This window comes from Anolis carolinensis, unplaced genomic scaffold, assembly GCF_035594765.1.
Source record: "Anolis carolinensis isolate JA03-04 unplaced genomic scaffold, rAnoCar3.1.pri scaffold_14, whole genome shotgun sequence".
NCBI lineage: Eukaryota > Metazoa > Chordata > Lepidosauria > Squamata > Dactyloidae > Anolis > Anolis carolinensis.
Window position 1 is genome coordinate 16071761 of NW_026943825.1, and position 22920 is coordinate 16094680.

The window sequence follows — 22920 nt, forward strand, 5'->3', positions numbered from 1 at the left end:
ATATATATATATATATATATATCCACACACATACATATGCAAAGGATAACTGGCACACTTATATATGTGTATGTAAGTGTGTCATTCATTATGTATATACACACGTGTGTAAGTGTGCCACTTATCCTTTGCATGTGTATGTGTGTGAATATATATATATATATATATATATATATATATATATATATATATGCATGTATATATATATATACACACACACTGTGTGTATGTAAGTGTGCCATTCGTTCTATGTATATGTGTGCATGCATATATATATATATGCATGTGTGTATATATATTTATATACACACACGTGTATGTAAGTGTGCCATTCATCCTTTGCATATGTGTGTGTGCATAGATATATGCATATATATACATATGCATGTGTGTATATATATATACCCACACACACCATGTGTATGCAAGTGCGCCTTTGCACAAGGCAGTGCTGTCGCCAGCAGGGGGCAGCAACGCACCATTAAAAATTCCCCAATTTCCCCCCAAAACTTCTGCAATCGTATTGCAAGGGTCTGCAAGCCTGAGCCCCCAAAACGAGGCTTCTTCGCCAGTCTTTAAAGCTTTACATGTTGATCATCATCATCATCATCATTATTGTTATTGGTTGCCTTCCTCTCTGGGAAGGAAAGAGTCCCGCTTGGCTTGCAACCATATCCTGAGTGTAATGTAAGTCCAGGATGCGTGGCCAATGGGAGACATAGTGCGCCGGGGCAACGCCCTTGGAAGGAGTGACCAGGCCAAGGGTCACTTGAGGGCAAGCGAGGGTCACTCTGAAGGGTCACTCAAGGCCTAGAGAGGGTCACTCGAAGCCCAGTGAGGGTCACTCCAAGGCCATCAAGGGTCACTCGAAGCCCAATGAGGGTCACTTTGAGGGGTCACTCGGAGGCCATCAAGGAACACTCAAGTCCCAATGAGGGTCACTTTGAGGGAGCACTCCGAGGCCATCAAGGGTCACTCCGAGGCCCAGTGGGGGTCATTTTGAAGGGTCACTCCGAGGCCCATCAAGGGTCACTCTGAGGCCTAGAGAGGATCACTCTGAGGGATCACTCTGAGGGGTCACTCTGAGGCCCATCAAGGGTCACTCAAGGCCCAGTGAGGGTCACTCAAAGCCTAACAAGGGTGACTTGGAAGGGTCACTTTGAGACCCAGTGACGGTCACTCGAGGCCAAGCAAGGGTAACTCTGAGGCCTATCAAGGGTCACGTTTGTTCAATGAGGGCCACTCAAGGTGAAGCGAGGGTCACTCAAGGCCTAGTTCGGGTCACTTTGAAGGGTCACTCTGAGACCTTTCACGGGTCACTCTGAGGTTCACTTGAGGGGTCACTCCGAGGCTTAGTGGGGGTCACTCAAGGCCTAGCTAGGGTCACTTTGAGAGGTCACTCCGTGGACTATCCAGGGTCACATTGAGGCCAAGCGAGGGTCACTTTGAAGGTCACTCCTAGGCCCTTTGGAGGGCGAGCGCCCTGCCCTCCCCCTGCTCTTCCTCCTCCTCCTCCTCCTCTTCTTCCTCCTCCTCCTCCACCCGGCGGCCCTGATCCCAGTAGCCGTGGGCCAGCGCGAGTGTCCCTTGCTCTTCCTCCTCCTCCTCAGCCCCTCCGTTGGTCAATCCGGGGCGGTCAAGGGGTCCGGCGGGGGCGTTGGCCGGAGGGGGTGGCGGCGGCGCTGGGGCGCCGGAGGGGGACAGGGCCTCCCCGCGCCGCCTCCTCCGGGTGCGCACCTCCAGGCAGTTCTGGCCCTTGAGGTGTCGCTGAAGGTGGTCGTCCTTGGCGAAGGCCTTGTGGCACAGGCCGCACTCGAAGGGCCGAGCCCCCGTGTGCAGGTGCAGGTGGTTCTTCAGGTCGTAGCTGTGCAGGAAGCGGGCCGGGCAGTGCGGGCAGGAGTAGGGGCGCTCCCCCGTGTGCTTGCGCATGTGGATCTTCAGCTTGTCGTTTCTGCAGAGGGAGGAAACAGGGGACAGGTCAGCCTGGCAAGTCTCAAGCTTCTAGTCCTCATGGATGCATCACAACACCTCATTCTTGCATATCTTAAGTTTCTAGGCCTCATGGATGCATCACAACATCCATATCTTAAGCTTCTAGGCCTCGTGGAAACATCACAACACACCCCTCTTGCATGTCTCAAGCTTCTAGGCCTTGTGGAGACATCACAACACATCCCTCTTGCATGTCTCAAGCTTCTAGGCCTCATGGATGCATCACAACATCCATATCTTAAGCTTCTAGGCCTCGTGGAGACATCACAACACATCCCTCTTGCATGTCTCAAGCTTCTAGGCCTCGTGGAGACATCACAACACACCCCTCTTGCATGTCTCAAGCTTCTAGGCCTCATGGATGCATCACAACATCCATATCTTAAGCTTCTAGGCCTCGTGGAAACATCACAACACACCCCTCTTGCATGTCTCAAGCTTCTAGGCCTTGTGGAGACATCACAACACATCCCTCTTGCATGTCTCAAGCTTCTAGGCCTCATGGAGACATCACAACATCCATATCTTAAGCTTCTAGGCCTCGTGGAGACATCACAACACATCCCTCTTGCATGTCTCAAGCTTCTAGGCCTCGTGGAGACATCACAACACATCCCTCTTGCATGTCTCAAGCTTCTAGGCCTTGTGGAAACATCACAACACACCCCTCTTGCATGTCTCAAGCTTCTAGGCCTTGTGGAGACATCACAACACATCCCTCTTGCATGTCTCAAGCTTCTAGGCCTCATGGAGACATCACAACATCCATATCTTAAGCTTCTAGGCCTCGTGGAGACATCACAACACATCCCTCTTGCATGTCTCAAGCTTCTAGGCCTCGTGGAGAATCACAACACACCCCTCTTGCATGTCTCAAGCTTCTAGGCCTCATGGATGCATCACAACATCCATATCTTAAGCTTCTAGGCCTCGTGGAAACATCACAACACACCCCTCTTGCATGTCTCAAGCTTCTAGGCCTTGTGGAGACATCACAACACATCCCTCTTGCATGTCTCAAGCTTCTAGGCCTCATGGAGACATCACAACATCCATATCTTAAGCTTCTAGGCCTCGTGGAGACATCACAACACATCCCTCTTGCATGTCTCAAGCTTCTAGGCCTCGTGGAGACATCACAATACATCCCTCTTGCATGTCTCAAGCTTCTAGGCCTTGTGGAAACATCACAAGACACCCCTCTTGCATGTCTCAAGCTTCTAGGCCTTGTGGAGACATCACAACACATCCCTCTTGCATGTCTCAAGCTTCTAGGCCTCATGGAGACATCACAACATCCATATCTTAAGCTTCTAGGCCTCGTGGAGACATCACAACACATCCCTCTTGCATGTCTCAAGCTTCTAGGCCTCGTGGAGACATCACAACATCCATATCTTAAGCTTCTAGGCCTCGTGGAGACATCACAACACATCCCTCTTGCATGTCTCAAGCTTCTAGGCCTCGTGGAGACATCACAACACATCCCTCTTGCATGTCTCAAGCTTCTAGGCCTCGTGGAAACATCACAACACACCCCTCTTGCATGTCTCAAGCTTCTAGGCCTTGTGGAGACATCACAACACATCCCTCTTGCATGTCTCAAGCTTCTAGGCCTCATGGAGACATCACAACATCCATATCTTAAGCTTCTAGGCCTCGTGGAGACATCACAACACATCCCTCTTGCATGTCTCAAGCTTCTAGGCCTCGTGGAGACATCACAACATCCATATCTTAAGCTTCTAGGCCTCGTGGAAACATCACAACACATCCCTCTTGCATGTCTCAAGCTTCTAGGCCTCATGGAGACATCACAACATCCATATCTTAAGCTTCTAGGCCTCGTGGAGACATCACAACACATCCCTCTTGCATGTCTCAAGCTTCTAGGCCTCGTGGAGACATCACAACACATCCCTCTTGCATGTCTCAAGCTTCTAGGCCTCATGGAGACATCACAACATCCATATCTTAAGCTTCTAGGCCTCGTGGAGACATCACAACACATCCCTCTTGCATGTCTCAAGCTTCTAGGCCTCGTGGAGACATCACAACACATCCCTCTTGCATATCTCAAGCTTCTAGGCCTCGTGGAGACATCACAACATCCATATCTTAAGCTTCTAGGCATCGTGGAGACATCACAACACATCCCTCTTGCATGTCTCAAGCTTCTAGGCCTCGTGGAGACATCACAACATCCATATCTTAAGCTTCTAGGCCTCGTGGAAACATCACAACACATCCCTCTTGCATGTCTCAAGCTTCTAGGCCTCGTGGAGACATCACAACATCCATATCTTAAGCTTCTAGGCCTCGTGGAGACATCACAACATCCATATCTTAAGCTTCTAGGCCTCGTGGAGAATCACAACACACCCCTCTTGCATGTCTCAAGCTTCTAGGCCTCATGGATGCATCACAACATCCATATCTTAAGCTTCTAGGCCTCGTGGAGACATCACAACACACCCCTCTTGCATGTCTCAAGCTTCTGGGCCTTGTGGAGACATCACAACACATCCCTCTTGCATGTCTCAAGCTTCTAGGCCTCGTGGAGACATCACAACATCCATATCTTAAGCTTCTAGGCCTCGTGGAGACATCTCAACACCCCCCTCTTGCATGTCTCAAGCTTCTAGGCCTCATGGATGCGTCATAACATCCATATCTTAAGCTTCTAGGCCTCATAGAGACATCACAACACACCCCTCTTGCATATCTTAAGCTTCTAGGCCTTATAGAGACATCACAACACACCCCTCTTACATATCTCAAGCTTCTAGGCCTCATGGATGCATCACAACAACTCCTTCTTGCATATCTTAAGCTTCTAGGCCTCGTGGAGACATCACAACACACCCCTCTTGCATGTCTCAAGCTTCTAGGCCTCATGGATGCATCACAACATCCATATCTTAAACTTCTAGGCCTCGTGGAGACATCACAACACCCCCTCTTGCATATCTTAAGGTTCTAGGCCTCATGGAGACATGGAGGGAGGAATCCAAGCCAAATAATTACAGATTAAGGTCTTCCAGAATCATCTAGCATTGGCTAGTTGACCCTAGAAACAATAATCTTGCATCTTGCAGTACCACCCTTGGTCTCTAGGTGGTGGACTTCCCCAATCACCACATAGTTCTTGAGCCGATCTGGCTTCAAGATGATCTCGGAGGGAGGAACCCAAGCCAAATAATTACAGCTTAAGGTCTTCCAGAATCATCCAGCATTGGCTAGTAGACCCTAGAAACAATAATCTTGCATCTATAATAAACTTATTATTATTATTATTATTATTATTATTATTATTATTATTATTATTATTGGTTTTTATTATTGTTCTTTGATGTTTCATATTTTATTTTATCATTGTTTTGTATCTGATTTTGCTGTGAGCCGGCCCAAGTCCCCTTCAGGGGAGATGGAGGCGAGATATAAATAAACTTTTATTATTATTATTATTATTATTATTATTATTATTATTATTATTATTATTATTATTATTATCTTGCAGTACTGCCCTTGGTCTCTAGGTGGTGGACTTCCCCAATCACCACATAGTTCTTCAGTCAATACAGCTTCAAGGTAGCCATTTAATGGAGGAATCCAAGCCAAGCAACTGCAAATGGACCAAGTTGTTGCCACTGAGGCTTCACTGACCGTGTGAACCGCACCCCGCAGACCTCGCAGGCGAAGGGCTTCTCCCCGGTGTGGGTGCGCATGTGGCGAGGCAACTTCCCTGCCCCGTGGATGACCTTGTGGCAGACGGGGCACTCCTGCGGCATCTGCGAGCGCCGCTTCCGTACCAGCTTGTCCGGAGACTCCAGACCGCCGGCGGCCACGACGACGCGACCCCCCTCGGGGGTGAGGTTGCGCAGGAAGCGGGGCAGGACGTCCGGGTCGAGGGGCTCGTCGTCGTCCGAGGGCAGCTCCTCCGGCGAGAGCCGCAAGGGGAACGGGTACGGGAACGGGCACGGCGACGGGGCGACGATGAGGGCCTCCCTGTCGTCGTCCTCGTGTGGGTGGCCCGGCGCCGGAGAGGCCTGGTTGGGCGGGCTGGGCCGCTCCGTTGAGGACGGCGACGGTGACGGCGAGAGCTCCAGGACGTGGTTGTTGATGCGGGACCCTTTCGTCTGGAGGAACTTGCGGGTCTTCTTGCTCCGCCGAGGGGCCGGCAATCGGGCAGGGGGCTCGGCTAAATCCCCCTCGAAGGTGGAAAAGGCTTCCAAATACCGCCGGGCGCGCTCCCTAGCGGCGTCATCGGGGACGGGCGCTTCCAGGCCGTTGCCTTGGAGGATCTCGACACAGGCCGAGATGACGCACGGGATCTCCAGGACGCGGGCGGCGTGCAAGACCTCGCCCAGGCTCCCGGCGCTGATGGTCAAGGTGGCCGTGTAGGCAAAGTCCAGCAGGGCCCTCAGGGCCTCGGCCCCCACAAAGTCCAGCTCGCAGACGCCGCCCGCGAGGCCCGGCCCGGCAAAGAGGCGCTGGAAGTAGCGGCTGCAGGCGGCCAGGACGGCCCGGTGGGAGCGGAACTCGGAGCCCTGAGCCCGGAGCGTCACGTCGCACAGGAGGCCGCGGCGGCGCTGGTCGTTCAGGCGGCCCAGGAGCTCGCTGCTGTGGTCCGGGAAGGGGATGCCAATCAGGTCGTCCTCGGGGCTCCCCATGGCCTCACCTGCAGAGAGACAGGGGGGGTCAGTGTGGCAAGTGGATTAAATCGTATGATTGGGGTCTGGATAGGGCAGGATTCAGCCCTTCAGGTGCTTTGGACTTCAACTCCCACCATTCCTAACAGCCGGTGTAGATGCTTAAAAAGTCATATCTATCTATTGGTACCTGAAGGTAGGCCTCTCTTAGGTCCATCACTCACCTATGTACCTGCCTACATACCTATCGGGACCTGATGGTAGGCCTGTCTTAGGTCCATCACTCTATTATCTACCTACATACTTGCCTACCTACCTACCAGGACCTGAATGTAGGCTTCTCTTAGGTCCATCACTCTATTATCTATCTATCTACCTATTTATTGGTACCTGATGGTAGGCCTCTATTAGGTCTATCACTCTACTACCTCCCTACATACCGGCCTGCCTACCTATCGGGACCTGAAGGTAGACCTCTCTTAGGTCGATCATGTTATTATCTATCTACCTCCCTCCCTCCTTCCCTATTGGGACCTGAAGGTAGGTATCACTTAGGTCCATCACTCTTCTATCTATCTATCCATCTATATATCTATCTGGACCTGAAGGTAGACTTCTCTTAGGCCCATATCCATCTATCCATCTACCTACCTACCTATTGGGACCTGAAGGTAAGCCTTTCTTCGGCCCATCACTCTATTATCTATCCACCTACCTACCTATTGGGACCTGAAGGTAGGTATCTCTCAGGTCCATCACTCTTCTGTCTGTCTACCTACCTATGTAGATGTACCTTCCTACCTACCTATTGGGACCTGAAGGTAGACTTCTCTTAGGCCCATCACTCTTATTATCTATCCATCTATCCATCTACCTACCTATCTATCGGGACCTGAAAGTAGGCGTATCTTAGGTCCATCACCCTAGTATCTATCTACTTACCTACCTATGTGTTGGAGCCTGAAGGTAGACTTCTCTTAGGTCCAGCACCCTAGTATCTACCTACCTACCTACCTATGTGTTGGAGCCTGAAGATAGGTGTCTCTTAGGTCCATCACCTTAGTATCTATCTACCTACCTACCTATGTGTTGGAGCCTGAAGGTAGGTGTATCTTAGGTCCATCACCCTAGTATTTATCTACCTACCTACCTATGTGTTGGAGCCTGAAGGTAGACTTCTCTTAGGTCCATCACTCTATTATCTATCCATCTATCCATCTACCTACCTACCTATTGGGACCTGAAGGTAGACTTCTCTTAGGTCCATCACTCTAGTATCTACCTACCTACCTATGTGTTGGAGCCTGAAGGTAGGTGTATCTTAGGTCCATCACCCTAGTATCTATCTATCTACCTACCTACCTACCTACCTACCTATGTGTTGGAGCCTGAAGGTAGACTTCTCTTAGGTCCAGCACCCTAGTATCTACCTACCTTCCTACCTATTTTGCTCATGTCTGCCACAGAATGTAGTGAATGGAACTGAACGTTTGGGGTCTGTCTGGGGCCTTTCGAGGTCTGGCCAGGAAGGCCTTCTCTGGGTCTCCTTCCAACTTCAGGAGGTCCCCAGCCGACCCCTTTGAGCCGACACGAGGAGGCCTTCCTCCTCCTCCTCCTCCTCCTCCTCCTCCTCCTCCTCCTCCTCGCCTTCCTCTTCTCAAAGGGGAGGAAGTGCGCAAGGCCTTGGCTGCGCAGCGGCAGGAAGTCCCCTCCTCGCCCGCAGACGGCACCAAGCCACCGAGGATGATGATGATGAAGAAGAAGCCGACGAAGATCGAGGGCCCGATACGGCCGCTTCGGGGCGCGGTAGATTCCCAGGAAAGATAGGGCTGCTCCCCTTTGCCGCCCACGGCCTGGCTGCTGGTGGGGGAAAGGGCACATGGCGCACCATGCGCTGCCACGCTACACCTTGCTCCAGTTCTCCTTCTCCTTGTGTTCTCCAGACACAAGCAAAGCCCTCCCTACAGATGGCCATCCAGCCTACAATGTCATGATCTCCGATCTCTGACATCTCCAGACACAGACCAAGCATTGACAAAGAACAGATGCCAGCCATAAAACCTCAATTACCCTCTGGTATGTGAGAGCCCCTATATAAATGGGCTACAGAGAAGGTTCTGGTATTCTGTACAATAAAACCTGTTGGAATCTACCAGTGTGTGTCTTGGTGCTCTAGTCTTTGACATCTCCTGTCGGCTGACAAAGGACAAATGCCAGCCATAAAACCTCAATTACCCTCTGATATGTGAGAGCCCCTATATAAATGGGCTACAGAGAAGGTTCTGGTATTCTGTACAATAAAACCTATTGGAAACTACCAGTGTGTGTCTTGGTGCTCCAGTCTTTGACATCTCCTGTCGGCTGACAAAGAACAGATGCCAGCCATAAAACCTCAATTACCCTCTGGTATGTGAGAGCCCCTATATAAATGGGCTACAGAGAAGATTCTGGTATTCTGTACAATAAAACCGTGTGTCTTGGTGCTTTCTTCTGGTGGAAGACTTACCCACAGCACACCTGGAAGAATGGAACCTAACAATTTGTACTAACATACACTTCTTCTTTCTCATCATCATATTATAGAGAACAGTAAGATCCTAGAGTTGGAAGGGACCCCCAGAGGGCATCTAGTCTATCCAGCCATACTACTACTACTACTACTACTACTACTACTACTACTACTACTACTACTACAATAATAATAACAATAATAATAATAATAATAATAATAATAATAATTCTCAGCCAGCATTTGGAAACAATAGGCATTGACAAAATCACGATCTGCCAACTGCAAAAGGCCACCCTACTGGGATCTGCGCGCATCATCTGAAAATGCATCAGACAGTCCTAGACACTTGGGAAGTCTTCGACTTGTGATTTTGTGAAACGAAATCCAGCATGTCTATCTTGTTTGCTGTGTCATAATAAAATAATAATAGATACTCTATATTCTATAATATATCTATCATGGCATCTAGTCCACCCAGCCATAGATATAATACACAGACACACTATATTCCACAGAGGGCGCCTCCAGGCAACAGCAGCCAGGCTGCCTTTGTCCCGATATCCTCACTAATGGACTTTGCAGCTGCAAGGCTACTCAATACTATTCAAACTTGCTAACTGCAACATTCACACAGACAAGGGTTCTTTCTCCCACCCTGGACATCATTCTACAGAGGGCGCCTCCAGGCAACAGCAACCAGGCCGCCTCTGTACAGATACCCTCGCTGATTGACTTTGCAAATTTTCATGGCTATTCGAGCTTGCAGATTGCAGTATTCACACTTGCTTTACACAAAGGTTCTTTCTCCCACCCTGGACGTCATTCTACAAAGGGCGCCTCCAGGCAACAGCAACCAGGCCGCCTCTCTACAGATACCCTCGCTGATTGCAAATTTCATGGCTATTCAAGCTTGCAGACTGCAGCATCCACACTTGCTTTAGACAAAGGTTCTTTCTTCCACCCTGGACATATTCTACAGAGGGCGCCTCCAGGCAACAGCAGCCAGGCCGCCTCGCTGATTGACTTGGCAAATTTCATGCTTGCAGATTGACAAAGGTTCTTTCTCCCACCCATCATTCCACAGACATATATACACTCCACTTGCCTGTGAAGATAGACGCAGGCCAAACGTCAGGAGAGAGTGCTGCAGGAACACATTGTCCATACAGCCCAGCAAACGCACCGTTCTGCGTGCCAGGGTGCCAGGCTGGGCCGGGCGCAGGAGCGGGGCGGCCTGGGGGCCGGCTTGCCCCTTCTTGCCCTGCCCCTCGCCCGCCTTGGTTGCCCGCCAGGCAGGAGGAGGCACGGCCGTGGGCATGGGCCGGGCGGCCTGGGCGAAACGGGGCAGGCGGCCGCGCCCCTCTCTGCCAAGCAGGACCAACCGGCCGGCCGAGGCTCCCGCACCATCATTACCATTATGACACTGGGATCCTGCGGAGGAGGAGGAAGAGGAGGAGGAGGAAGGCAAGGCGCAACCGCTGCCAGGCGCACAAGGAGCACTCTGACCCGGGAAGAGGGTGCGCCCGCGTCGCTGCAGCAACGCCCTGGGAAGGCGCTCCGTGCCAGCGCCGACAGAGCCACCCTGGCACACACACACGCACACACGCACATGGGCTTGGCACGGCCGGGAAGGGCACTCCAGAGCATGCCCACCTCTTGGGAAGGGAAACGCCTGGCTTCGGGGCGCCCAAAAGGCCACCTTTGCCCCTGTTAGCATGGCCACGTGTTCAGCTCTTTGCAGCAGGAAGCACATAGCTTTGGGGTGCCCAAAAGGCCACTTTTGCTCCTGTTAAAAAGCCCACCTTTGCCACTGTAAGAATGCCCACCTTGGCACCTGTTAAAAAGGCCACCTTTGCCCCTATGAACATGCCCACATCATGAGGTTTTTGGTGCAAGAAGCACCTGGCTTCGGGGTGCCCAAAAGGCCACCTTTGCCCCTGTTAGCATGGCAATGTGTTCAGCTCTTTGCAGCAGGAAGTACATAGCTTTGGGGTGCCCAAAAGGCCACCTTTGCCCCTGTTAGCATGGCCATGTGTTCAGCTCTTTGCAGCAGGAAGCACATAGCTTTGGGGTGCCCAAAAGGCCACCTTTGCCCCTGTTAGCATGGCCATGTGTTCAGCTCTTTGCAGCAGGAAGCACATAGCTTTGGGGTGCCCAAAAGACCACCTTTGCTCCTGTTAGAAAGCCCACCTTTGTCACTGTAAGAACGCCCACCTTTGCACTTGTTAAAAAGGCCACCTTTGCCCCTGTTAGCATGCCCACATCATGAGGTTTTTGGTGCAAGAAGCACCTGGCTTCGGGGTGCCCAAAAGGCCACCTTTGCCCCTGTTAGCATGGCCACGTGTTCAGCTCTTTGCAGCAGGAAGCACATAGCTTTGGGGTGCCCAAAACACCACCTTTGTCCCCATGAGCATGCCCACATCTTGAGATTTTTGACGCAAGAAGCGCCTGGCTTCTGGGTGCCCAAAAGGCCACCTTTGCCCCTATGAACATGCCCACATCTTGAGATTTTTGAGGCAAGAAGCACCTGGCTTCTGGGTGCCCAAAAGGCCACCTTTGCCCTGTTAGCATGGCCACATGTTCAGCTCTTTGCAGCAGGAAGCACATAGCTTTGGGGTGCCCAAAAGGCCACTTTTGCTCCTGTTAAGAAGCCCACCTTTGCTCCTATTAGCATGACCACATTTTGAGATCTTTGGGGCAAGTAATATCTGGCTTTGGGGTGCCCGAAAGCCCACCTTTGCTCATATTAGGCATGCTCACATGTTGAGGTCCTTGCAGCCAGAAGCACCGGGCTTCCGGGTGCCCTAAAGGCCACTTTTGCTCCTGTTAGAAAGCCCACCTTTGTCCCCATGAGCATGCCCACCTCTTGGGGTCATTTGGGCAAGATGCACCTGGCTTTGGGGTTTCCGAAACCCACCGTTCGCATGTCTACATCTTGAGGTTTTTGGTGCAAGAAGTACCTTGCTTTGGGGTGCCCAAAAGCCCACCTTTGCCGCTGTAAGAATGCCCACCTTGGCACATGTTAGAAAGCCTACCTTTGCCCCTATGAACATGCCCACCTCTTGGGGTCTTTGGTGCAAAAAGCACCTGGCTTCGGGCTGCCCAAAAGGCCACCTTTGCCCCTGTTAGCATGGCCACGTGTTCAGCTCTTTGCAGCAGGAAGCACATAGCTTTGGGGTGCCCAAAAGGCCACCTTTGCTCTTGTTAGAAAGCCCACCTTTGCCCCTATGAACATGCCCACATCTGGAGGTTTTTGGGTGCAAGAAGCACCTGGCTTTGGGGTGCCCAAAAGCCCACCTTTGTCCCCATGAGCATGCCCACCTCTTGGGGTCATTTGGGCAAGATGCACCTGGCTTTGGGGTTTCCGAAACCCACCGTTCGCATGTCTACATCTTGAGGTTTTTGGTGCAAGAAGTACCTTGCTTTGGGGTGCCCAAAAGCCCACCTTTGCCGCTGTAAGAATGCCCACCTTGGCACATGTTAGAAAGCCTACCTTTGCCCCTATGAACATGCCCACCTCTTGGGGTCTTTGGTGCAAAAAGCACCTGGCTTCGGGCTGCCCAAAAGGCCACCTTTGCCCCTGTTAGCATGGCCACGTGTTCAGCTCTCTGCAGCAGGAAGCACATAGCTTTGGGGTGCCCAAAAGGCCACCTTTGCTCCTGTTAGAAAGCCCAACTTTGCCCCTATGAACATGCCCACATCTGGAGGTTTTTGGTGCAAGAAGCACCTGGCTTCGGGTGCCCAAAAGGCCACCTTTGCTGCTGTTAGCATGCCCACGTCTTGAGGTTTTTGGGGCAAGAAGCACCTGGCTTCTGGGTGTCCAAAAGGCCACCTTTGCCCCTGTTAGCATGGCCACGTGTTCAGCTCTTTGCAGCAGGAAGCACATAGCTTTGGGGTGCCCAAAAGGCCACTTTTGCTCCTATTAGCATGCCCACGTCTTGAGACCCTTGGGGCAAGAATCACATGGCTTTGGGGTGTCCAAAAGGCCACCTTTGCTCCTGTTAGAAAGCCCACCTTTGCCCCCACGGTCATGCCCACATCCCGAGATCAAAAGCTGAAGGAAGGCCCCGGCAGTAGAACTCTGAATCACACTTCCCAGGTGGGGAAACTGAGTCAGAGCCTTTTGTCCCGGTGCTTTCCCTCCCGTGTGTGCAAGTGCGGAGGGAGAGAGTGGCCAACGCGGAGTCTATGCACAAGGCCCACAGATAGCCATCTTTCCATGAGGGCAGAGGAAGCGCCCAAGGAAAACAATGCCCGAGACGCAAGGCACCTGCCGGGGGCCCCAAGGGTCATCCAGTCCAACCCCGTTCAGCCAGGGAGCAAGACCGCATCGGAGCCGTCCCAACAGATGGCCACCCGGCCTCTGCTTCTGATTCTTCTTTAGCATCATTATATACAAGAGTTGGAAGACACCGGAAAGGTCATCTAGTCCAACCCCATTCTGCCATAATAATAATAATAATAACAACTGACAAAGTTCTGGAACACAACACACCAGACACCACGGTTGTGGAAAAGAAAAAGGTTTGGATCATTGATGTTGCCATCCCAGGTGACAGTCGCATTGACGAAAAACAACAGGAAAAACTCAGCCGCTCTCAGGACCTCAAGATTGAACTGCAAAGACTCTGGCAGAAACCAGTGCAGGTGGTCCCAGTGGTGATGGGCACACTGGGTGCCGTGCCAAAAGATCTCAGCCGGCATTTGGAAACAATAGACATTGACAAAATCACGATCTGCCAACTGCAAAAGGCCACCCTACTGGGATCTGCACGCATCATCCGAAAATACATCACACAGTCTAGACACTTGGGAAGTGTTCGACTTGTGATTTTGTGAAACGAAATCCAGCATATCTATCTTGTTTGCTGTGTCATAATAAAATAATAATAATAATAATAATAATAATAATAATAATAATAATAATAATCCCTCTGTCAACAATCTTACAAAAAACAAATCTTGGCTATCAAACATCTAAGAAATCTCACAAAATTTCACATCTGATGTACATGGATGACCTGAGGCTGTATGGGAAAACGGAAACTGAAATCCAGTCTCTGACCAACACTCTGAATTTTTAGCACTGATATCAACATGGAGTTTGGCTTGGACAAATGTTCGACAGTGGCATTGAAGAAGGGAAAAATCATTGAAAGTGAGGGCATAAATATGCCTCATGGCCAAACAATAAAGTGTCACCAACCAGAGGCCTATAAACATCTGGGCATACTACAGCTGGACAACATCAAGCATGAACATGTGAAGACTGTGGTCAGTAAAGAATACACACAAAGGGTCAGAAAAATTCTCCAAATCAAGCTCAATGGAGGCAACACCATCAAGGCCATAAACACCTGGGCCATACCTGTCGTAAGATATACTGCTGGCATCATAAACTGGACACAGATGGAACTGGACAATTTGGACAGAAAAACAAGAAAACTCATGACCATTCATCATTCACTGCACCCTCGCAGTGATGTTGACCGGCTCTATCTGCCTAGAAGATCAGGGGGCAGAGGACTCTTGCAAGTAAAACAAGCAGTCAAAGAAGAAGAACATGCCCTGGCAGAAGATGGAAAGCAAAGTGAAGAACCTGCTTTGATTGAAGTCAAAAACCAGAAACTCCTCAAAGCACAGCAGACAAAAAACCAGTACAAGAAAACCGCACTACAAACTAGAGCTGACAGCTGGCACAACAAAACATTGCATGGAAAGTTCCTTGACAAAATTGAAGGAAAAGCTGATAAGGAGAAGACCTGGCTCTGGCTCACGAGTGGGACCCTGAAGAAGGAGACAGAAGGCCTGATCCTTGCAGCCCAGGAGCAAGCCATCAGGACAAAGGCCATTCAGGCCAAGATCAAAAAATCAGCTGATGACCCCAAATGCAGACTGTGCAAGGAAACCGACGAAACCATGGATCATATCCTCAGCTGCTGTAAGAAAATCGCACAGACTGACTACAAACAGAGGCACAACTCTGTGGCCCAAATGATTCATTGGAACTTATGCCTCAAGGACCACCTCCCAGCAGCAAAGAACTGGTGGGATCACAAACCTGCAAAAGTCTTGGAGAATGAGCACGCAAAGATACTGTGGGACTTCCGAATCCAGACTGACAAAGTTCTGGAACACAACACACCAGACATCACAGTTGTGGAAAAGAAAAAGGTTTGGATCATTGATGTCGCCATCCCAGGTGACAGTCGCACTGATGAAAAACTCAGCCGCTATCCGGACCTCAAGATTGAACTTCAAAGGCTCTGGCAGAAACCAGTGCAGGTGGTCCCGGTGGTGATGGGCACACTGGGTGCCGTGCCAAAAGATCTCAGCCGGCATTTGGAAACAATAGGCATTGACAAAATTATGATCTGCCAACTGCAAAAGGCCACCTTACTGGGATCTGCACACATCATCAGAAAATACATCACACAGTCCTAGACACTTGGGAAGTGTTTGACTTGTGGTTTTGTGATACAAAATCCAGCATGTCTATCTTGTTTGCTGTGTCATAATAATAATAATAATAATAATAATAATAATAATAATAATAATAATACATCACACAGTCATAGAATCATAGAATAGTAGAGTTGGAAGAGACCTCATGGGCCATCCAGTCCAACCCCCTGCTAAGAAGCAGGAAATCGCATTCAAAGCACCCCCGACAGATGGCCATCCAGCCTCTGCTTAAAAGCCTCCAAGGAAGGAGCCTCCACCACGGCCCCGGGGAGAGAGTTCCACTGTCGAACAGCCCTTCTCACAGAGAGGAAGTTCTTCCTGAGGTTCAGGTGGAATCTCCTTTCCTGTCCTTTGAAGCCATTGTTCCGTGTCCTAGTCTGCAGGGCAGCAGAAAATAAGCTCCCTCCCTCCTCCCTATGACTTCCCTTCACGTATTTGTACATGGCTCTCATGTCTCCTCTCAGCCTTCTCTTCTGCAGGCTAAACATGCCCAGCTCTTTAAGCCGCTCCTCATAGGGATTCTTGTTCTCCAGACCCTTAATCATTTTAGTCGCCCTCCTCTGGACGCTTTCCAGCTTGTCAACATCTCCCTTCAACTGTGGTGCCCAGAATTGGACACAGTGTGATTCCAGGTAAAGTGGTCTGACCAAGGCAGAATAGAATAAGGGGGAGCAGGACTTCCCTGGATCTAGACGCTATTCCCCTCTTGATGCAGGACAGATAGATAGAAAATAAGTAGATAGAAAAATAGATACATAGATAGATAGATAGATAGATAGATAGATAGATAGATAGAAGATAAGTAGATAGAAAAATAGATATGTAGATAGATAGATAGATAGATAGATATGTAGATAGATAGATAGATAGATAGATAGAAGATAAGTAGATAGAAAAATAGATACGTAGATAGATAGATTGATAGATAGATAGATTACATAGATAGATTACGTAGAGATAGATAAGATAGATAGATAGATAGAAGATAAGTAGATAGAAAAATAGATATGTAGATAGATAGATAGATAGATAGATAGAGTCCTAGCATTGGCAGGGACTCCAAAGGCCATTCAGTCCAACCCTTTCCTGCCACAGACACAGTTCAATCCCTCCCGACAGATGGCCACCCAGTTTTTGCTTAAAAGCCCAGAGAGAAGGCGCATTTCCTTTTTCCGCCGCATCTGCATAGGCTTTCTCATAAACGCAATGGGACACCCGACACCTCCCTGCCTTATCTTCACATCCGGCCCACCGCCCACCAGTGCCATTTCCTAAAATCGGGCGGTTTCGTAGAACCATAAGACTTGGAAGGGAGGCCATAATAGATAGAGGGATTAGAACAGAGTCCTAGAGTTGGCCATTTTATCTATCTATCTATTTATCTATCTATCCATCTATTATGGCAGAAGGGGGTTGATCTGGATGGCCTTTGGGGTCCCCATCTCTCCACCCGCTGGGCCCCTCTGGACCGAACTTGGCCGTGCGCCGTCCCTTGCGCCGTGGCCTCCTCCTCCTCCTCCTCCTCCCGGCTAATCCCATCCCTCCGCTCCTAATCCCTTCCTAATCCGACGGGGGTTTTGTCAGGGCTGGTCAACCCAAAGGGGCCTGATGGCTTAATACCACCTGGGTGGAGTGACCTCGGGTGGCCCCGCTCTCCTCCAGGTGAGGACAGGCACACCTGCGCTCTCGGAGCCTGGCGAGGGCAGAAGAGGGCTGGATTGGATGGCCTCTGGGGGCCCCTTCCAACTCTAGGGCTCTGTGATAGATATATCTCATAGCATATCTATCTATCTATCTATCTATCTATCTATCTATCTATCTATCTATCTATCTATCTATCTATCTATCATAACATTGGCTGGACTAAATGCCCTCTGGGGGTCCCTTCCAACTCTAAGGTTCTGTGACAGATATATAATAGAATATAGTCTATCTATCTATCTATCTATCTATCTATCTATCTATCTATCTATCTATCTATCTATTACAGGGGTCCCCAAACTTTTTAAACAGGGGGCAGTTCACGATCCTTCGGACTGTTGGAGGGCCGGACTATAGTTGGCCACTGAGCAATTAATAATAATAATAATAATAACAACAACAACAACAATAGAGGATTGGAAGAGACCCTTTGGGCCATTGAGTCCAATCCCCTTTTTCCTTTGTGCACCAAAAGCACAAGCAAAGCACCCCTGACAGATGGCCACCCAGACTCAATGTTAATAATAATCATAATCATAATAATCATAATACAGGGTTTTGGAACACAATACTCCTGACCTCACGATTGTGTTAAAAGACAAAGTATGGATTGTCAATGTTGCAATCCCAGGTGGCAGCAGGATTGAGGAGAAACAACTGGAAAAGCTGACACGATATGAGGATTTAAAGATCGCATTACAAAGACTCTGGCACAAGCCAGTCAAGGTGGTCCCAGTGGTGATCGGCACACTGGGTGCAGAGCCTAAAGACCTTGGCCTGCACTTAAACACAATCGGTGCTGACAAAATTACCATCTGCCAGCTGCAGAAGGCCACCTTACTGGGACCTGCGCACATTATTTGCCGATACATCACACAGTCCTAGACGCTTGGGAAGGGTCCGACGTGGGATCCAGTACAATAGCCATCAGAGTGTCTGCTGTGTACTCATCTTGTTTTGTTTCAAATAATAATAATAATAATAATAATAATAATAATAATAATAATAATAATAATAATGGTTGTAAGAGAAGAAGAGACCCCTTGGGTCATTTCGCCCAACCCCCTTTTGCCCTTGTGCCGTGGGGGCCGGATAAATGGCTTCGATGGGCCACATCCGGCCCCCGGGCCTTAGTTTGGGGACCCCTGATCTATTATATGTATACCTGGGTGGACTAGATGCCCAATGGAGTCCCTTCCAACTCTTGGGTTCTCAGACAGATATACAGTAGAGTCTCACTTATCCAACACTTGCTTATCCAACATTCTGGATTATCCAACACATTTTTGTAGTCAATGTTTTCAATACATTGTGATATTTTGGTGCTAAATTCGTAAATACAGTAATTACAACATAACATTACTGCGTATTGAACTACTTTTTTTGTCCAATTTGTTGTATAACATCATGTTTTGGTGCTTCATTTGTAAAATCATAACCTAATTTGATGTTTAATAGACTTTCCTTGATCCTTCCTTATTATCCAACATATTCGCTTATCCAACGTTCTGCCAGCCCGTTTATGTTGGATAAGTGAGACTCTACTGTATAAATTATTATTATATTATATATTATTATATACTATCTATCTATCTATCTATCTATCTATCTATCTATCTATCTATCGCGACCTGGAGATAGGCCTCTCTTAGATCTATTCTAATCTATCTATCTATCTATATTTTATCATCTATCTATTATATCTAAACCATCATCTGTCTATCTATTTGATCTATATATTTTATCATCTCTATTTTATCTATCAATTCTACCTATTATATCTTTCTGTCTATCTATCTATCTATTGCGGCCTGGAGGTAGGCCTCTCTTAAGTCTATTATATCATCTATCTATCTATCTATCTATCTATCTATCTATCTATCTATGTATCTATTCTATTCCATTCCATTCCATTCTGTTCTATCATCTCTCCCTATCCCTTGGAAGTCTTTAATTAGAGGGTGGATGGCCATCTGTCGGGAGAGATTGAATGCAGGCAGCCTGGCTTGGGAACGCGGTGTGCTCTCTTCCTGCCATAAATCCCTCTGTTGCAAGGAGGAAAGAAAGAAGGAAAGAAGGAAAGAAAGAAGGGGTGCCAGCCTAGCGAAGGGTGGGAACGGCATGCGAGAGGGAGTCGTCCTGCCCAAGCAGGTTACAACAGGGACAACAATCATTAGTATTAGTATCAGACTCAGCCGACGGCATTTCCACAAACATCTCCACCTCCCACAACTGAATCGTAGATTTTCTGTGTTTCCTCCACCACAGACACCCCAATTTTTGATTGAAGTCAAAAATCAGAAACTCCTCAAAGCACAGCAGACCAAAAACGAGTACAAGAAAACCGCACTACAAACTAGAGCTGAGAGCTGGCACAACAAAACATTGCATGGGAAGTTCCTTGACAAAATTGAAGGAAAAGCTGACAAGGAGAAGACCTGGCTCTGGCTCACGAATGGGACCCTGAAGAAGGAGACAGAAGGCCTGTCTCCTTCTTCAGGGTCCCATTCGTAATAATAATAATAATAATAATAATAATAATAATAATAATCACAATAATAATAATAATGTCTATCTTGTTTGCTGTGTCATACAATAAAATAATAATAATAAAAAAAATTGAAGTCAAAAATTAGAAACTCCTCAAAGCACAGCAGACAAAAAAACCAGTACAAGAAAACCGCACTACAAACTAGAGCTGACAGCTGGCACAACAAAACACTGCATGGAAAGTTCCTTGACAAAATTGAAGGAAAAGCTGATCAGGAGAAGACCTGGCTCTGGCTCTCCTTCTTCAGGGTCCCATTCGTAATAATAATAATAACAATAATAATAATAATAATAATAATAAAAATAAAAATTGAAGTCAAAAATCAGAAAATCCTCAAAGCACAGCAGACCAAAAACCAGTACAAGAAAACCGCACTACAAAGTAGAGCTGACAGCTGGCACAGCAAAACATTGCATGGAAAGTTTATAGTTCCCACTGCTCAGGAGACACCAATGGCTCTCCTTCCAATGACATGGAAAGTTAGGGCGAGTGCCATGAACATGTCCAAGAGCCCTGCCAGTGTCCTCCACAGACACCACACTGGGAAAGGGACAATTTCATCCTAGATTTTCTGTTTTTCCTCCACCACAGACATCCCAGTTAGATGTTCATGGCCCCTTCCCAATGTGGTGTCTGTGGAGGACATTGGCAGGGCTCTTGGACATGTTCAGGGTGCTCACCATAACCTGCCATGTCATTGAGCAGTGGGAGCTATAAACACTGGGGTGTCTGTGGTGGACATCCCAGTTATAGAGAGCACTGTGAACATGTCCAAGAGCCCTGCCAGTGTCCTCCGCAGACACCACCCTGTCCACCACCCATATTAAAGGGGACAATTTCATCCTAGATTTTCTGTGTTTCCTCCACCACCGACACCCCAGTGTTTCTTACTATAGTTCCTACTACACAGGAGACACCAATGCCTCTCCTTCCAGTGACATTGCAGGTTATGGTGAGCACCATGAAGATGTCCAAGAGCCCTGCCAATGTCCTCTACAGACACCACACTGGGAAGGGGACAATTTCATCCTAATTCCATGTATTTCCTCCACCACAGACATCCCAGTGAGTGCTGTAAAAATGTCCAAGAGCCCTGCCAACGTCCCCCACGAACACCACACTTCCCACCACCCAAGTCAAGGCTTTCCTACAGGGACAATTTCATCCTAGATTCCATGTATTTCCTCCACCACAGACATCCCAGTGAGTGCTGTCAAAATGTCCAAGAGCCCTGCCAACGTCCCCCACGAACACCACACTTCCCACCACCCAAGTCAAGGCTTTCCTACAGGGACAATTTCATCCTAGATTCCATGTATTTCCTCCACCACAGACATCCCAGTGAGTGCTGTCAAAATGTCCAAGAGCCCTGCCAATGTCCCCCACGAACACCACACTTCCCACCACCCAAGTCAAGGCTTTCCTACGGGGACAATTTCCTCCTAGATTCCATGTATTTCCTCCACCACAGACATCCCAGTGAGTGCTGTAAAAATGTCCAAGAGCCCTGCCAGTGTCCTCCACAGACACCACACTTCCCACCATGCAATTCAAGGTTTTCCTACAGGGACAATTTCATCCTAGATGTTCTATTTTTCCTCCAGCACAGACACCCCAGTGGTATGGAATTTGCATAACCCCGCCCACTGCCTCTCCCTTAACCCTTTCCTATTATTTTCCATGTCACACAGCAAACAGAGGAATGGATCATCAACTGAACGTACTAGAGAGGTTTGGGGGGACTTTACTGTGATTTATAGGAGTTGTAAGTCCTGGGATGTATAGTTCACCTGCACCTGTATTTTATTCTCCATCTCAAACCTATTGCCAGATTTAATCGCTCAATTTGATCTGTTCCACGCATTTGTTCCATCACTAACACCCTTTGAAGACGACTCTGACACAAAGCTATTTTGATCTTTAGGTTTTGTGTTGTTGACAAACGAAAGCAGACAAAGCGTCCTTTTCTATATTGTTTTTTTTTGCAGGCGCTTCGGGCGTCATGGGTCTCTTTCCGAGGCGACGGAAAAACCCTAATAATGGACCGAAAACGTGGGACCAAACTCCACAAACACTGAGGACGAGAGCCTTGGTTTGGATTTAGTAATATTCCTTTGGCAAGGGAGGCTTGCGCTCGCAAAGCTGGTTTGGGAGTCCGCAAAAAGTCAATGCAAATGCCAACGCATCCCGAGCAAATCTGCCATTGCAACGCTTCGGTTTGCATTTCGGAAAGCTGGTTTCTAAAGCCTAAAAAGCAATGCCAATGCAAAATGCATCCCCAGCACATTTTGCAAAACTGCCTGCAAAAATACGGGAGATTCCAAACAGTTGCAAGAAGTCTTGCAAATATGGGGGGAATAATAATAATAATAATAATAATAATAATAATAATCCCTCTGTCAACAATCTTACAAAAAACAAATCTCGGCTATCAAACATCTAAGAAATCTCACAAAATTTCACATCTGATGATAATAATAATAATAAATCACACAGTCCTAGACACTTGGGAAGTGTTTGACTTGTGATTTTGTGATACGAAATCCAGCATATCTATCTTGTTTGCTGTGTCATAAAATAATAATAATAATAATAATAATAATAATAATAATAATAATAATAATCCCTCTGTCAACAATCTTACAAAAAACAAATCTTGGCTATCAAACATCTAAGAAATCTCACAAAATTTCACATCTGATGTACATGGATGACCTGAAGCTGTATGGGAAAACGGAAACTGAAATCCAGTCTCTGACTAACACTGTCCGAATTTTTAGCACTGATATCAGCATGGAGTTTGGTTTGGACAAATGTTCGACAGTGGCATTGAAGAAGGGAAAAATCATTGAAAGTGAAGGCATAAATATGCCTCATGGCCAAACAATAAAGTGTCACCAGCCAGAGGCCTAGAAATATCTGGGCATATTACAGTTGAACAACATCAAGCATGAACATGTGAAAACTGTAGTCAGCAAAGAATACACACAAAGGGTCAGAAAAATTCTCCAAAGCAAGCTCAGTGGAGCTTGCTTCATCAAGGCCAT

At 48.2% G+C, this 22920-nt stretch overlaps 1 protein-coding gene across 2 annotated transcripts in view; it reads right to left on the reverse strand.

Annotated features, from left to right (window-relative positions):
* Window positions 1-53: 53 nt before the first annotated feature.
* The window catches only part of zbtb7b (zinc finger and BTB domain containing 7B), a 54328-nt gene continuing 31461 nt past the window's right edge, over window positions 54-22920 (reverse strand). For both annotated transcript variants that reach the window (XM_062964978.1, XM_062964977.1), the window contains exons 2-3: window positions 5659-6673; window positions 54-1951 (exon numbers count right to left, since the gene is read on the reverse strand). In XM_062964978.1, coding sequence (XP_062821048.1) covers window positions 1459-1951; window positions 5659-6665 — 1500 coding nt within the window. In that variant the 5' untranslated portion in view covers window positions 6666-6673 and the 3' untranslated portion in view covers window positions 54-1458. The remainder of the gene's footprint in view (window positions 1952-5658; window positions 6674-22920) is intronic.